At 43.7% G+C, this 17,772-nt stretch overlaps 1 protein-coding gene across 1 annotated transcript in view; it reads right to left on the reverse strand.

The window, feature by feature from the left end:
* Nucleotides 1-661: 661 nt before the first annotated feature.
* The window catches only part of LOC134220894 (neprilysin-like), a 52,702-nt gene continuing 35,591 nt past the window's right edge, over nucleotides 662-17,772 (reverse strand). The window contains exons 8-11 of the mRNA XM_062700057.1: nucleotides 17,586-17,653; nucleotides 17,394-17,524; nucleotides 984-1,148; nucleotides 662-910 (exon numbers count right to left, since the gene is read on the reverse strand). Of these exons, the coding sequence (XP_062556041.1) occupies nucleotides 734-910; nucleotides 984-1,148; nucleotides 17,394-17,524; nucleotides 17,586-17,653 (541 nt within the window). The 3' untranslated portion in view covers nucleotides 662-733. The remainder of the gene's footprint in view (nucleotides 911-983; nucleotides 1,149-17,393; nucleotides 17,525-17,585; nucleotides 17,654-17,772) is intronic.

A 17,772-nucleotide genomic window follows, 5' to 3' on the forward strand; every position in this document is an offset into this window, starting at 1 on the left:
CCTTATCGCGCAAAGGTTTTGTGGGGTTTTCCTCTGGAATCTCATCGACATAGCGAGCATGATTAAATGAAAGAATGAAAGGTCGAATTTCCGTTTAAGCTTTAAGAGAAATAGGCCTTGCTTCGGTACGTCGAGAGGTGAAAAATGCTTTCAAAGGAATCTGGTTGCTACCTGAGAGTTGCTACCACGCGCTTGTATCACTTTGGTTTCGATAGATGCTTGACCGAAAGTAAACATCATAAAACGGACATTTATCTTTCACTTAGCAGTTAAAATTCCACCGTATATAATACTGACGACAATGAGAACATGGTTTGCTTTGAATCACACCGCTGGACTGTTCGAGTACGGTGCAAAGCGTGCCGCTCCGGTCGATCGTGACATAACCCTAAAATTACGAACCAATTATTCAAAGAGAATGCGACGATTGTTTGCAAGGCGCAGGTGATGCTGGCATGAGCCTAAACCTGTTTGAGTTGAGCTTCATGATTTCATTTTGCGGTAGTTTTTTACAAACACGTGATAACCGAACGATTGCATTGATGATGGAAATAATGAAGACACCGAAGAACATAAATGTAAACCGTGAACAGCTGGGAACAAACAATTTATTGCACTTCAATATATCACACCTGTTGCAAGATTAAAATTGGTCAGAAAATTCACCTATATCTAAAATCACACAGTTTGATTGCTCTGCTATCGAGAACGGGAAGAACCGTTCCCTTTGAATTCACCAAATTCTACATTTTTCAGTGGTCGGGTTCATACCACTCCCCGCTTTGCAGCCAAACGTTTGACTGAATTCCGGCGAATTGCTCAGCACACCTTTGAGCCTAATCCAGCCCGGGCAGTGGGTGTCGTCTAAGGCGGCCTTGGCTGAGGACGCCGTATGTGATTCGCACCATAGCTACGGAAGGAGAGTTTAGTTTTATTGTTAGGCAATGATATGGGCGGGTATCACAGAAGTCGGTAACACTCACATTGCCATAGGAAATGAAGAACAGTTGCTCGTGAGTGAAGTCTTCGAACCCTGGCAAAAGCGGCTCCTTTCCATTGTGCTTCTGGTAGATTTTGTATGCTTCGAATGCCTCTCGGACGCCTCCATTATCGGCGATGTTCTCCCCTAGAGTTTGCAGGCCATCGATCTGTGAGTAGAATAATAGAATAGGTGCATGAGTATTTTCTAAATGGGTTAATAGCGTTATAAAACGAAATAGGTATTTTTAAGTGATATTTATAAGACGTTAGAGATATTTTTGCAATTCCTGATCATAATACCTGGTTTACAGTTGGCGTTTGAGTGATAAAACGGCCTACTTTTCTATACCAACGAAATAAGTGCTTTAATGAACATTATGCAACTCAAATGGGTTGCATAATATTCATTATAATACTCATCAGAACATCAGAAAAGTAGTTACATGACCACATTTTGCTGAATTAGCTTGGATGAGTGTTCAAATAGTCTCTTCTCTTCTCTGTGTCGCGTAATAAATGTAATAGTTTAAGGGACATGACATCAAAAAATCCAACGGCAAGTACATCTATCGCTTCACGGCATATCGAACTATGTAATGTGGCACGGTAACATGGAATCTGATTATTCTCTGCAGTAACATAATTTATTGGCAAGAATGATCATGTGGAGTAAATAAGTCTGTACAATATTGGTACAGGTTTATCAAATTGAAGTTCATTTTTCGTCATTGCAAAAAATAGCGTTAGCAATTCGTTGCCAAACTTGATTTTTCCAGCACTCTTAGTATTTATCCAACTCGGCAAGCCTCGATGGATAAACGTACAACTCGTGCTTAAAAAATATCTTTTTGCAACTTGTTGCAAAAACTACTATTATGCAACTCATTTGAATGCTATAATGGTTATTAAAGCAATCATTTTATTGATATGGGAAAGTAGGCGTATTTTCACTTAAAAATGAACTATAAAACCAGATATTATGATCCGGAATTGCAAAACTTCTTTTTACAATTTGCAGTGAATCGTGAATAACTTTTAAACGGATAGAGATAGAAGATTGCTATTTTAGCGAAATTTTTGTTAAGAAATTCCTCATCTTTCTATGTATATTTAGTTTTAAATGCATTATTATGGATTCCCATTTTGGATGCATTAATAGAAAAATATGATGAAAAATTCATCATTTCAAGGCATTCAAAGCATCAGTGAAAAATATATAGACCTGAAAGAAGACGTATCAATGTTTTACCATAAAGTTAAATGTAAAAAAAAAAAATAAATATGAAGAACAGCTTGAAGGCAATGGAATGTATAATAATATGTGATTTTTCTGAGAACTTTTCTAGACCAACATTTGAAAAGGGCGTAACAGCCAAAATTTATTCCTTCTGATTCCTCGTCTATATATATAGCTGTATATATATTCATAAGTAAACGAATAACGAACCCATTAACCGCTTTTCACAAAATTGGGAATGTCAACCTTCCGCGCTTCTTGAAAGGAGGCGTCCAGGCCACTTAAAACGAAGCTTCCGCGTTTCTTGAAAGGAGGCTTTCGAACTTCTTGAAAGGAGGCTTCCGAACCTCTTGGAAGGAGTCTTCCGGGCCTCTTGAAAGCAGTCTTCCGAGCCTCTTGAAAGAGGTTTCCAAGCCTCTTCAAAGGAAGCTTCCAAGCCTCTTGAATAGGCTTCCAGGCTTCTTAGAAGGAGGCTTCCGGGCCTCTTGACTGGAGGCTACCGGGCCTCTTGAAAGGAGGCTTCCGGACCTTTTGAAAGGAGGCTTCCGGGCCTCTTGTAAGGAGGCTTCCGGGCCTCTTGAAAGGAGGCTTCCGGGCCTCTTGAAAGGAGGCTTCCGGGCCTCTTGAAAGGAGGCTTCCGGGCCTCTTGAAAGGAGGCTTCCGGGCCTCTTGAAAGGAGGCTTCCGGGCCTCTTGAAAGGAGGCTTCCGGGCCTCTTGTAAGGAGGTTTCCGGGCCTCTTGTAAGGAGGCTTCCGGGCCTCTTGTAAGGAGGCTTCCGGGCCTCTTGTAAGGAGGCTTCCGGGCCTCTTGTAAGGAGGCTTCCGCGCTTCTTGAAAGAAGGCGTCCAGGCCACTTAAAACCAGGGCTTCCAGGCCTCTTAGAAGGAGGCTTCCGGGCCTCTTGACTGGAGGCTACCGGGCCTCTTGAAAGGAGGCTCCCGGTGCTTTTGAAAGGAGGCTTCCGGACCTTTTGAAAGGAGGCTTCCGGGCCTCTTGAAAGGAGGCTTCCGGGCTTCTTGAAAGGAGGCGTCCAGGCCACTTAAAACGAAGCTTCCGCGCTTCTTGAAAGGAGGCTTCCGAACTTCTTGAAAGGAGGCTTCCGGGCCTCTTGAAAGCAGTCCTCCAGGCCTCTTGAAAGGAGGCTTCCGAGCAACTTCAAGAAGGCTTCCGAGCAACTTCAAGAAGGCTTTCGAGCCTCTTGAAGGGAGGCTTCTGAGCCTCTTCAAAGGAAGCTTCCAAGCCTCATGAAAGGGCTTTCGGGCCTCTTGAAAGGAGGCTTCCGGGCCTCTTGAAAGGAGGCTTCCGGTCCTCTTGAAAGGAGGCTTCCGGACCTCTTGAAAGGAGGCTTCCGGGCCTCCTGAAAGGAGGCTTCCCACGCCTCTTAGAAGGAGGCTTCCGGGCCACTTGACTGGAGGCTACCGGGCCTCTTGAAAGGAGGCTTCCGGGCCTCTTGTAAGGAGGCTTCCGCGCTTCTTGAAAGGAGGCTTCCGAACTTCTTGAAAGGAGGCTTCCGGGCCTGTTGGAAGGAGTCTCCCGGGCCTATTGAAAGCAGTCTTCTGAGCCTCTTGAAAGAGGTTTCCAAGCCTCTTCAAAGGAAGCTTCCAAGCCTCTTGAAAAGGCTTCCAGGCTTCTTAGAAGGAGGCTTCCGGGCCTTTTGACTGTAGGCTACCTGGCCTTTTTAAAGAGGCTTCCGGACCTTTTGAAAGGAGGTTTCCGGGCCTCTTGTAAGGAGGCTTCCGGGCCTCTTGAAAGCAGGTTTCCGGGCTTCTTGAAAGGAAGTTTCCGGGCCTCAAGAAAGGAGGCTTCCGGGCCTCTTGTAAGGAGGCTTCCGGGCCTCTTGTAAGGAGGCTCCCGGGCCTCTTGTAAGGAGGCGTCCAGGCCACTTAAAACCAGGGCTTCCAGGCCTCTTAGAAGGAGGCTTCCGGGCCTCTTGACTGGAGGCTACCGGGCCTCTTGAAAGGAGGCTCCCGGTGCTTTTGAAAGGAGGCTTCCGGACCTTTTGAAAGGAGGCTTCCGGGCCTCTTGAAAGGAGGCTTCCGGGCTTCTTGAAAGGAGGCGTCCAGGCCACTTAAAACGAGGCTTCCGCGCTTCTTGAAAGGAGGCTTCCGGGCCTCTTGAAAGCAGTCCTCCAGGCCTCTTGAAAGGAGGCTTCCGAGCAACTTCAAGAAGGCTTCCGAGCAACTTCAAGAAGGCTTTCGAGCCTCTTGAAGGGAGGCTTCTGAGCCTCTTCAAAGGAAGCTTCCAAGCCTCATGAAAGGGCTTTCGGGCCTCTTGAAAGGAGGCTTCCGGGCCTCTTGAAAGGAGGCTTCCGGTCCTCTTGAAAGGAGGCTTCCGGACCTCTTGAAAGGAGGCTTCCGGGCCTCCTGAAAGGAGGCTTCCCAGGCCTCTTAGAAGGAGGCTTCCGGGCCACTTGACTGGAGGCTACCGGGCCTCTTGAAAGGAGGCTTCCGGGCCTCTTGTAAGAAGGCTTCCGGGCCTTTTGTAAAGAGGCTTCCGGGTCTCTTGTAAGGAGGCTTCCGGGCCTCTTGTAAGGAGGCTTCCGGGCCTCTTGTAAGGAGGCTTCCGCGCTTCTTGAAAGGAGGCTTCCGAACTTCTTGAAAGGAGGCTTCCGGGCCTGTTGGAAGGAGTCTCCCGGGCCTATTGAAAGCAGTCTTCTGAGCCTCTTGAAAGAGGTTTCCAAGCCTCTTCAAAGGAAGCTTCCAAGCCTCTTGAAAAGGCTTCCAGGCTTCTTAGAAGGAGGCTTCCGGGCCTTTTGACTGTAGGCTACCTGGCCTTTTTAAAGAGGCTTCCGGACCTTTTGAAAGGAGGTTTCCGGGCCTCTTGTAAGGAGGCTTCCGGGCCTCTTGAAAGCAGGTTTCCGGGCTTCTTGAAAGGAAGTTTCCGGGCCTCAAGAAAGGAGGCTTCCGGGCCTCTTGTAAGGAGGCTTCCGGGCCTCTTGTAAGGAGGCTCCCGGGCCTCTTGTAAGGAGGCTTCCGGGCATCTTGTAAGGAGGCTTCCGGGCCTCTTGTAAGGAGGCTTCCGCGCTTCTTGAAAGGAGGCGTCCAGGCCACTTAAAACCAGGGCTTCCATGCCTCTTAGAAGGAGGCTTCCGGACCTTTTGAAAGGAGGCTTCCGGACCTTTTGAAAGAAGGCTTTCGGGCCCCTTGAAAGGAGGCTTCAAAGCTTCTTGAAAGGAGGCGTCCAGGCCACTTCAAACGAAGCTTCCGCGCTTCTTGAAAGGAGGCTTCCGAACTTCTTGAAAGGAGGCTTCCGAGCCTCTTGGAAGGAGTCTTCCGGGCCTCTTGGAAGCAGTCTTCCGCGTTTCTTGAAAGGAGGCTCCCGGGCCACTTTAAGAAGGCTTCCGAGCATCTTGAAGGGAGGCTTCTGAGCCTCTTGAAGGAAGCCTTGCGAGCCTCTTGAAAGAGGTTTCCAAGCCTATTCAAAGGAAGCTTCCAAACCTCTTGAAAGGGCTTTCGGGCCTCTTGAAAGGAGGCTTCCGAGCCTCTTGAAAGGAGGCTTCCGAGGCCTTTTAGAAGGAGGCTCTGAGGGCCTCTTAGAAGGAGGCTTCCGGGTCACTTGACTGGAGGCTATCGGGCCTCTTGAAAGGCGGCTTCCGGGCCTCTTGAAAGGAGGCTTCCGGGCCTCTTGTAAGGGGGCTTCCGGGCCTTTTGTAAAGAGGCTTCCGGGCCTCTTGTAAGGAGGCTTCCGGGCCCCTTGTAAGGAGGCTTCCGGGCCTCTTGTAAGAAGGCTTCCGAGCCTTTTGTAAGGAGGCTTCCGGGCCTCTTGTAAGGAGGCTTTCGCGCTTCTTGAAAGGAGGCTTGTGGGCCTCTTGGAAGGAGTCTTCCGGGCCTCTTGGAAGCAGTCTTCTGAGCCTTTTGAAAGAGGTTTCCAAGCCTCTTCAAAGGAAGCTTCCAAGTCTCTTGAAAATGCTTCCAGGCTTCTTAGAAGGAGGCTTCCGGGCCTTTTGACTGGAGGCTACCGGGCCACTTTAAAGAGGCTTTCGGACCTTTTGAAAGGAGGCTTCCGGGCCTCTTGAAAGGAGGCTTCCGGGCCTCTTGAAGGCAGGCTTCCGGGCCTCATGAAAGGAGGCTTCCGGGCCTCTTGTAAGGAAACTTCCGGGCCTCTTGTAAGGAGGCTTCCGGGCCTCTTGTAAGGAGGCTTCCGCGCTTCTTGAAAGGAGGCGCCCAGGCCACGTAACCAGGGCTTCCATGCCTCTTAGAAGGAGGCTTCCGTGCTTCTTGACTGGAGGCTACCGGGCCTCTTGAAAGGAGGCTTCCGGACCACTTTAAGAAGGCTTCCGAGCATCTTGAAGGGAGGCTTCTGAGCCTCTTGAAGGAAGCCTTGCGAGCCTCTTGAAAGAGGTTTCCAAGCCTATTCAAAGGAAGCTTCCAAACCTCTTGAAAGGGCTTTCGGGCCTCTTGAAAGGAGGCTTCCGAGCCTCTTGAAAGGAGGCTTCCGAGGCCTTTTAGAAGGAGGCTTCCGAGGCCTCTTAGAAGGAGGCTTCCGGGTCACTTGACTGGAGGCTATCGGGCCTCTTGAAAGGCGGCTTCCGGGCCTCTTGAAAGGAGGCTTCCGGGCCTCTTGTAAGGGGGCTTCCGGGCCTTTTGTAAAGAGGCTTCCGGGCCTCTTGTAAGGAGGCTTCCGGGCCCCTTGTAAGGAGGCTTCCGGGCCCCTTGTAAGGGGGCTTCCGGGCCTCTTGTAAGAAGGCTTCCGAGCCTTTTGTAAGGAGGCTTTCGCGCTTCTTGAAAGGAGGCTTGTGGGCCTCTTGGAAGGAGTCTTCCGGGCCTCTTGGAAGCAGTCTTCTGAGCCTTTTGAAAGAGGTTTTCAAGCCTCTTCAAAGGAAGCTTCCAAGCCTCTTGAAAATGCTTCCAGGCTTCTTTTAAGGAGGCTTCCGGGCCTTTTGACTGGAGGCTACCGGGCCACTTTAAAGAGGCTTTCGGACCTTTTGAAAGGAGGCTTCCGGGCCTCTTGAAGGCAGGCTTCCGGGCCTCATGAAAGGAGGCTTCCGGGCCTCTTGTAAGGAAACTTCCGGGCCTCTTGTAAGGAGGCTTCCGGGCCTCTTGTAAGGAGGCTTCCGCGCTTCTTGAAAGGAGGCGCCCAGGCCACGTAACCAGGGCTTCCATGCCTCTTAGAAGGAGGCTTCCGTGCTTCTTGACTGGAGGCTACCGGGCCTCTTGAAAGGAGGCTTCCGGACCACTTTAAGAAGGCTTCCGAGCCTCTTGAAGGAAGGCTTCTGAGCCTCTTGAAGGAAGCCTTGCGAGCCTCTTGAAAGAGGTTTCCAAGCCTATTCAAAGGAAGCTTCCAAGCCTCTTGAAAGGGCTTCCGGTCCTCTTGAAAGGAGGCTGACGGGCCTCTTGAAGGCAGGCTTTCGGGCCTCATGAAAGGAGGCTTCCGGGCCTCTTGTAAGGAAACTTCCGGGCCTCTTGTAAGGAGGCTTCCGGGCCTCTTGTAAGGAGGCTTCCGCGCTTCTTGAAAGGAGGCGTCCAGGCCACTTAAAACCAGGGCTTCCATGCCTCTTAGAAGGAGGCTTCCGGGCTTCTTGACTGGAGGCTACCGGGCCTCTTGAAAGGAGGCTTCCGGACCACTTTAAGAAGGCTTCCGAGCCTCTTGAAGGGAGGCTTCTGAGCCTCTTGAAGGAAGCCTTGCGAGCCTCTTGAAAGAGGTTTCCAAGCCTATTCAAAGGAAGCTTCCAAGCCTCTTGAAAGAGCTTCCGGTCCTCTTGAAAGGAGGCTTCCGGGCCTCTTGAAAGGAGGCTTCCGAGGCCTCTTAGAAGGAGGCTTACGGGTCACTTGACTGGAGGCTACCGGGCCTCTTGAAAGGAGGCTTCCGGGCATCTTGTAAGGAGGCTTCCGGGCCTCTTGAAGGCAGGCTTCCGGGCCTCATGAAAGGAGGCTTCCGGGCCTCTTGTAAGGAGGCTTACGGGCCTCTTGTAGAGCGGCTTACGGGCCTCTTGTAAGGAGGCTTCCGGACCTCTTGGAAGGAGGCTTCCGGGCCTTTTGAAAGAAGGCTCTTAGATGTAGACTTAAGTACGCGTTTCTTAAAAGTGGCCTTCCGAGCCGAATTTTAATACGTCCACCATTACGCTTTTTTTGGTCGAGGTACCACCTGGAGCCAGCGAAGGTACCCTTAGGGGTACATGTACCCCAGGCTGAGAACCGCTGTCTTATCTCCTTAATAATTGAGAGGATGTGATGATGGGAGAGCCACTGGAAGAGGGAGGAGCATACAGGGAGGCAGTGGCGTAGCCACGGGGGTGGTTTTGGACATAAAACCTCCCCCAGGGACAACATTTTTAGAAGAAAGTTTTTTTTTCGAACTTTCTCGAATTGAAAAAATGTTCAGAAACCCGCCCCAGAGTGATTTTTTGGCTACGCCACTGGAGGGAGGGGTATTGATTAGTTATCGATCAACTTAGTAAGAGTAACTTTTAAACCTGTTTAGAACACACATTCTTTAACTTAAGGAATGGGGTGTTATTAAAAAACAACAATGTAGTTTGACTTTTCAACCCGTTGACCGATTTCAACCAAACTAAGAACACTTATTCTCTGTATTAAAGAGATGATTTTAGTGGATATGGGATATTTCCTGTCTTGAGAAGATATTTGTAGGGGGATGTGAGCGTCATTGGAAAAGAGAGAATAAGGGGTATTGATTAGTTATCGATCAACTTAGAGTAACTTTTGAACCTGCTGACCGATTTCAATCAAATTTGGAATACATGTTCAACACGGGAAATATTGTTGTATTTGTTGTACAAGACGATGTTCGAGGATTTCATTGGGCAAACGCACAGTGCACTATTCACCCATTTGCTATTTATTATAAGGATGGTCATTAGACCTCTTCATGTTTTAAAAAAGTATCCAAAATTCAACCGGTCAGCCCAGAATCACAATTCTTGTGCTAAAATAAGCCCCCTTTCAAATTTTCAGCTAATTCGGATAAAATTTCGAGGTGGCTCAAGTCGATTTAGTTGGGCTATTTTCAATTTTGAAAAAAATCTAACGAGAGATATAAACGCTGAAAACCATCGTAACAACCTCTATATGGAAGATTTTGGTGTGCTCTACAAGTCTTGTGAACATTGCGATTTTTTTCCGTTCATGTCTTGACCATGTTAAAGTGATTTTTAAGCTTATAAGTGCATAAAAACACTGTTTCCATTAAAAGCCGTTGTTCTACAAAATTCTTGAATTTATAACAATTCATTGCTAATTTAAAATATTTATTTTCCTCTTTTTTCCCTGGACATTTGAGTAATATAACTTCTAATGTCCGATTTACCGTTAAATTCTTAAAAATCAGAAGCTGAACATTAATCATAAATTTGCACGTTGAGATTTCTTCAAACAAGTTGTTCGAACAAAGAAGCTTCAATTTCACTTGTTACTACGACGCACTAAATGGTAAAAGCAAACAGACATATGGTGAAATGAACCAAATTTGGAAGTCGTTTGTTGCAAGCATCAAATATCATATGATTTGATTTAAGTTTTGTCGAATAATTTGTTTAAGGAAATACTAGCGTGCAAATTTATGACAAATGTTCAGCTTCTGATTTTTAAGAATTTAACGGTAAATCGAACATTAGCAATTTATAATACTCAAATGTCCAGGGAAAAAAGAGCAAAATAAATATAATAAATTAGCAATGATTTGTCATAAATTCAAGAATTTTATAGAACAACGACTTTAAGGGGGAGGAGTGTTTTTATGTACTTTAAAGCTTGAAAATCACTTTAAAATGGCCAGAACATGAACAGAACGAAACGCAATATTCACACGACTTGTAGAGCACACCAAAAGCTTCCATATAGAGGTTGTTACGATGGTTTTCGGCGTTTATATCTGTCGTTGGATTTTTTTCAAAACTGAAAATAGTCCAAAAACACTAAATCGACTTGAGCCACCTCGAAATTTTATGCGAATTAGCTGAAAATTTGACAGGAGGCTTATTTTAGCATAAGAATTGTAATTCTGGGCTGACCGGTTGAGTTTTTGATACTTTTTGAAAACATGAAGAGGTCTAATGGTCATACTTCAGATTTAAAACTTAGGGGAAGGTAGTCGGTTGCCGGCACTGGTCGGTTGTCGACACCCCTACCTAACTTTTGACAGACAATAGATATGTACATTTTACCATACACTGAAAATATTCCAAACGTTTAAATGATGTTCAATTTCACGTGAATCTAACGTGTTTAACAAATCTGCAATTTCTCTAACAAATCACGTTAAATCGACAAGGAATAAACTTAAATTGACACCAGTTGAAAAAAATGGTGATTATAACGTGTTTTCCACATTATTCGATAGAGCACTCATTTGTGACGGTAGCAACATGGCGCTCGGATTGAAAGTAAGCCAACAAGTTATCAATGTTTCTGCATTTTTTATTTTGCATTACACAGTGAAACACGAAATCATCGGATTGAAAAGGTGAGTCCATGCTTATAATTTATATAAAAATAATATAAGTGCAATAAACAGTTTTCAGATGATCTACATAATGAAAACGTTCGCCGTTCAAAAAAATATGGATCCGCTAGCCGATACTGTATTTGTGTGGTTCAACGGTTATGATCGATTCCTCCACTTTCGCTTCCCCGCTGGAAGAAATACCCGGCGCTCTGCATCCCTCGAGCCTCAACTCCGGCCGATAATTACCTAAACTATGGAAACTGTTATTTACTTTAATATTTTCAATTTATTATTTGCAAAATTGATGACAATATGAATAAACATATTTCAATCAGTAGTTTGTATGACTTCGTTAATAAATTGTTTATTTATTATTATATACAATATAATCAATAATCCGGTTAAATACATTCTAGCGTAATTCACTCGAAAAAGAATATCAATCCTTGACAATTCAACGTGTTTTTCCTTTTCATTTGCCGTGCATTTCGATTTTTTCGAACGTGTTGTATTGTGACACTTGAGACTGGATTTACACGTTATTTTGATATTCTTATCAACTAGTGAAAAATCACGTGTAAAACCAATAGCATGATCGTGTAGAATATTGTCAGTGTATGTCTTGAATGCGCTATATAGGCACGATCTGTTTGAAAGCTTAATAAAATATGTATAATGTATTTTAATGTTATTATTTTCATTACCATTTACATAGTAAATCTTGATATTTTCAGCCATAATGGCCACAGTTAATATTTTTTCGATTTTTGGGGGTGCCGACAACCGACCACCTTTTTATAAACGGCATAAAATCAACTCATAACGAAACTATTTTTTTTAGATTTTCTGAAAGATCAAATTAATCAAATTTCTTCACCAAATATCACCACTTTGTTGAATTGGACGAAAGTCATGAACCAAAAACAAAAGGGTGCCGACAACCGACCACCTGCCCCTACTAGTTTCACTGCAATCGCCGAGTTTACCAAACAATACCACGTTGCAGTTCGTTTATTCGCAGTTAATTGTGTAAACCTTAAGAAAGTTTACTTTTTTTATGGATCAGGCAGTTAGTAGAGTAGGGGGTGGTGTGATCTTTGGAAAAGGTAGAGGGGGCGGGGGAGGTGTATGCATAACTAAACGAACAATTTAGCTCAACTGTTGAATCCCTTAACCGATTTTCACCGAATTTGGAATACATATTCCCTGTTTTAAGGAGATAGTTGGGAGGATGTGAGAGTCATTGGAAGAAGGAGGGACGTGGGAGAGGGGTATTGATAAGTTATTGATCAATTTAGAGTAACTTTTAAACCTGTTGACCTATTTCAACCAAATTTGGAACACACATTCTCTATCTTAAGAAGGGGGATGTTTGGGGAGGGGGAGTTTGCGGGAGGAAGAGCTATTTATTAAAAAACCAACAATTTAGTTTGAATTTACAGTTCCTTGACCGATTTCCACTAAACTCGGAACAATTACTCTCTGTATCAAGGAGATGATTTTAGTGGACATGGGAAATTTCTCGTCTTGAGGAGACATTTGTAGGGGGATAGGAGAGTCATTGGAAAAGATAGAGAGAGGCGTGGAAAGAGGGGTATTGATTAGTTACCGATCAACTTAGAGTAACTTTTGAACCTGTTGACCGATTTCATTCAAATTTGGAATGCTTATTCGATGTCCAGTGGCGATGATTATGGTAAGGATGGAAGGGTCATTGGAAAGGGGGAGAAGTTTTTTTGTTGTTGTCGATCAATGCAGTGTAGCTTCTGAACCGCTTGACTGATTTCCACCAAATTCGGAACACATATTCTCTGTCTACAGAAGACGATATCAAACTGGGTGGCAGGATCAAAGATGAAATTGAGGGGATAGCGGGTGTGGGAGGGTCATTTGGAATGCTGGAGGTTGTTGTTTAGAAAAGAACAATTCAATTTTCACCTAAATTGATGCACACATCCTAAGCAGATGCTTATAGCGGAAGTTTCTCAAAAATAGCATATAGGGGAAATGACGGCTTTGGCAGATTTTGTTCTTCAAATTTGGCCTAAACATTCTTTACATATCAAAGAATATTGTGGCCCAATTTCATAAAATTTGATCAACAAAAACCCCCCTGACGCCAGAAAAGAACATTTCTCCGAAAACAACATTTACTTAATTAATGTATTCTAAAGCGCACTTTGCCTTCTTTTAATAATTGGGTGTTCTTCAACCTATCTTTTGCCCTTCTTTATTTTGCGGAATTATTGCATTTAAAAGTGAAATCTTCTTTCTTTCTACCACTATCTGATCTTTAAACTATATGTGGTGCTTTCATTCTCATGTGTTGAAATATTAGTAACGCAATAACCACGTTAACCAATCAGTTTCATCATTTTCCAATTGACCTTTCCTGTCAAAAAGTTTTATTCGCTCAATCGATTCTTTGGCTTATTTAAGGTCAACTTTCCCAAAGAACCCATATCGGGACTGATTTGCGATTTGGGCGTAACTTATTTTGTAAACAAACATTGCTTTATGAATTCCGAAGAATGCAAGCGTTTTCATCCTAAACTAATTCCCTTATCTGGTAGAGGAATGCCTAATCTGGCGGATCCATACCGTGGTTTCCTCATGAAATGCTTGTTTTAGCAGGAATTCGCCTTCCAATGTTTGTTTACAAAATAAGTTACGCCCAAATCGCAAAGCGGTCCTGATATTTTTGACGTCTCTAACTATTTTTAAAATCGAAAACAAAAACCTAAAAAGTGCTGCACGTGTGAACCGGCCTGAAAAATTCACCCGATGTACGTTTAAAATCGGGCAATCTAATAAAAAACACCACATTTTTGATTTTTGTTTGAAATTTTAAAAATACTTAGAGGCGTTGACCTAAAATAAGCCAAAGAATCGATTAAGCGAAAAAAAAAAAATTGACGGGAAAGGTCAATTGTATCAGCAACTACCAAATCAACCCGGCAACTCCGTGCAAGGCCGGGTACATACAGCTAGTGAACACCTGAGATGTGAACACTAAACTGCAAGGTGGCAATGTTCCAGCGAGAACTGTGATGCCAATAAGAAGAAGAAGAATGTAAAAATCGCCAATATTCTAAAAAGACTAAAAACCAAACTGAGTTTTTGCTTGCCACGACTCAACCTGCGTCTTGACTCGTCTCGCTTCAATCACTGGCTGCCGACGGGGGGCACGCCGGCCGGCAAAGTCCGCAGCGTCGTCTTGCTTCGCTCAAGTCACACAGTGGTGCCAACAGAAAGAAGTTGACGTAGTGTTACATTGACGAGGGCAAAGAAACTGGTGAAATAAGTTTGGTATGCACCTCACATTCCCCTTCTTCTCTAAAAAAATGATAAATCACTTTACCTTGCTGCTCAGCAATGACACAATCAAGCTAACACACTAACACACTATTGTTGTTGTTTTATCAGTATACTTTTAGTCAGTTTCCAGAGACTCAATAATTTCCGTACACTTTGAGAATGCATTTTGTTGGTTCTACTCATCGTGATTTGAATCGTTAGAGTCTCGAAACTTTTTTGTGCATGGTGCTAAGTAGAGGAATTCTTTCACCTTTCGTCAAATGGAGGCAAATTCATTCCATATATCAATAAGGAATTAAGCAACAATTTATTCTGTTTGTTTCGCTAACATGCATGCTCGCTTGGCTGTGGGGATGTTCTGTAGCCTGAATCAGTGATTATGAACCGGGACAATTAATCTTTACGTAACTTTGCATATTTTCCCACGTAGTAAACTGCCAAAGCTGCATCCATGTTATTAACTGACGTCTTTTTGAGATTTGGAGATTTCGTATTTGCCCGTTCTCTCTTGGGTGAATAGGTGAGATAGGTGATTAAAATGCGGTTCACATTTTTCCTTTTTTTTGTTTCACCGTTTCGTTTGCTCTCGACTTTTTCCGACTATATTTGCGACACTAAAACCAAAATTTTCAAAGAAAAATGCTGTCGCACTGGCAACATAATAGATATGAAAATTTTATTTGCATCACTTGAACTTTTTACATGTTTTCAATACATAAAAACTTAAGCATTGTTAGAATGGAACCACTTTTGTTAGATCAATGCTGATATTGACGGTTCATTTCGAATCAAAATGTCGCCTTTGCCTATCCCTTATTCTTAAGAAAAATATTAAGTTTTTTTGTGGAATGTCTTCATAAGATTGTCTCCTTTTTTTGTTTTGTGCACACTGCACTATCTTGGAAGAACCAGTATCTCAAACTACACGCACAACAACGTTTTCAGCAACGACAATATCACTACATCATTAATGCATTATTGTCTCACTGCGCTCTTTGACACGCTATCATGACAGAAAATAATGCAATGTCGAACGTGTCATTTCTCACCCTTTTTTGCTGATTGTCACGGATGACACGCTAGGAGCAGATTCGTTTGTCACGACAATCGCTCACAGCTGCTTGTAGAGAAATCTGCACTCTGCATTTGGAAAACATATAGTGTGCGTCTAAATTTCCTATAGGTAATGCGCATTTGTTTTGCATCATTCCAGCAATGTACACATTGCATCACACTTGTGCTAGAGAAAACCTAGAACGGTGTGTAGAAAAAAGGGTTTCCTTTTTTTTTGTGGAAGGGTATCAATGTAGTCGGAAGGTAATCTTGAACTGGCAAGTTGCAGCGGGTTAAGTCTCCCAGTACTTACACGATTTATATATTGATGACTTAGTTGGAATACAGGCTAAACATGACAAGTATACAGTCATAATTCGTAAGCAAAAACTCAATTCAACATATAAATTCAATTAATCAATTAGAGTTATTTACAGCGTTGCCCAATACTCCACTTCAACGCCCAATTTGTGGAATGAGTTGAATGAGAATGTTAGAGAATATTAGAGTGCATTTTAATTGAACTTTGTTACAAACAAAGCATCAATTCGGAGGCTCAATGAATGTTCTTTTACCGGACGCCTTACTCATATGGGTTTTTCTTTGGCTCTTCTTCACTCTGTCTGCTTATGCCAAGGCATATATACGTCAGGTCAAACTACTTCGTCAGTACATGGAAAAAACTAGCGTAGGTGCAAAAAGTTCATTTTCAGTGTAAAACGTAAACAAGCTCGGTATTCGTTCATTCCATACAATCCAAGACGGCTAAAATTGACAGATCAGAACACCTATTTGTATATATAAAAACTAGATGGGCTGTGTTCGTATCCGCATAATTTGAGAACGGCTGAATGGATTTGCGTTATTCCTTGAGTAAATATGTTGCACATAATCTCCAACCGATTTATAGAAGAGTAAATCTTAAGAAACTGACATTGAGATTTGTGTGGGGTTTTAGCACAGTCATTTCACAATGCATATTCATGCCTTCTATGTAGAACAACGTCTGCCGGGTCAACTAGTATATAATATATGTATTCGCCTTGGTTTAGGCCACTGCTTTCTTTATACGTTCCACACATTCGTGAGGATGCGAACGCAGCATTTCGCTGATGATGATTTTATTTAACTATAGCGAGCTTGAGGAGTTCTGTCAAGGCTACCAATGATTTGTTTTTTTTACATATTTTTCACAAAAAAACGTTAATTCAAATCGTTCTTTCCTTGGCATCAATGCTGCCCGACTTTCCGATTGACAGCCTTTGATACGCCTTTTACCATACAACGCGACAAATACGATGTCGAAAATCTACCCAATACCTACAGGAAAACCAACTATCGGAAAACCTTTTCGCTGTTAGGCGATGTTCACTTGGTTGGCCCCAACGTTGGTGCCAAATCTATTGTTGCGAATGGACTCTACAGGATGAGAAACCAGCAAGTGGTAACCATGGTCCTATATCACGTTATGACGGCTCCAGATCTTAACAAAACGAACTACTAAGCTTTACAGAATACCGTCTGGTAGGACCCTCCACCTGCACCATAGTACTCTCGCAGCAAGCAGCACACTTGTCATAAAGAAGTTGCTGTCACTTATGTACGACCAAATCCGGTCATATTTGAGTTGTTGCAACCCAATCGGTCTAGATTGTGCTACTCGGGTGAGCTTCTCAAATAGATGAAAAAACATGTTTGATCAACAATCGGTTGTAATTGCCAAATGAGGTTTTCACTACCTCACAAATGGTTTCATTTTCATTTAATGTGTTCTTGCATCGGTTTTCTTTACCGATCGAGAGGTTTTCTTTACCCCATGAATGGTTTTCATTACCACTTAATGTGTTCTTGCATCGGTTTTCTTTACCGATCAAGAGGTGTTCTTTATCTCATAAATGGTTTTCATTACCATTTAATCAGTTCTTGCATCGGTTTTCCTTACCGATCGAGAGGTTTTCCTTACCCCTTAAATGGTTTTCATTACCATTTGAAACAATTTTTGTGTCGGTTTTCATTACCGAACGTGAGATTTTCTTTACCTCACAAATTATTCACACTTTTCCGGGATCTTACCTTATCCTTTGAATGCATCCTGCCTTTTATTTTATTAAACTGGCAGTGATCGCCAATGTAAAAATCGCCAATATTCTAAAAAGACTAAAAACCAAACTGAGTTTTTGCTTGCCACGACTCAACCTGCGTCTTGACTCGTCTCGCTTCAATCACTGGCTGCCGACGGAGGGCACGCCGGCCGGCAAAGTCCCCAGCGTCGTCTTGCTTCGCTCAAGTCACACAGTGGTGCCAACAGAAAGAAGTTGACGTAGTGTTACATTGACGAGGGCAAAGAAACTGGTGAAATAAGTTTGGTATGCACCTCACAAAGAAGTATACATTTTACTTACGTAGTCGTCAGCTTCCTTGACGTAGTAACCGCTGTACTGCCGGACAAAGCACGCTGTCCGGTTAATGTACTCTCGTACTGTATTGTTTGTCCACCACTGTTTCAGATTTCCGTTTTTATCAAACTGCCGACCTGCAACAAGCACATACACGCATTTACTCAGCATACTATCCGAAAGTCCAGCAAAACTCACCGCTATCATCGAACCCGTGGGTTAACTCGTGTCCTAGCACCGTTCCAATCGCACCATAGTTCAGCGCCCTGAAATTTAAAACATTCCTTCAGCAGCGCATCCTTTCGAGTCCGTAATCAAACCGGCAATGAAAGCGTTCAGCAGTGACATTCGTGCTCACAGCGCGGCAATCTCGAAGCGCAGTGCT

Source organism: Armigeres subalbatus, chromosome 3 (genome assembly GCF_024139115.2).
Source record: "Armigeres subalbatus isolate Guangzhou_Male chromosome 3, GZ_Asu_2, whole genome shotgun sequence".
Lineage (NCBI taxonomy): Eukaryota > Metazoa > Arthropoda > Insecta > Diptera > Culicidae > Armigeres > Armigeres subalbatus.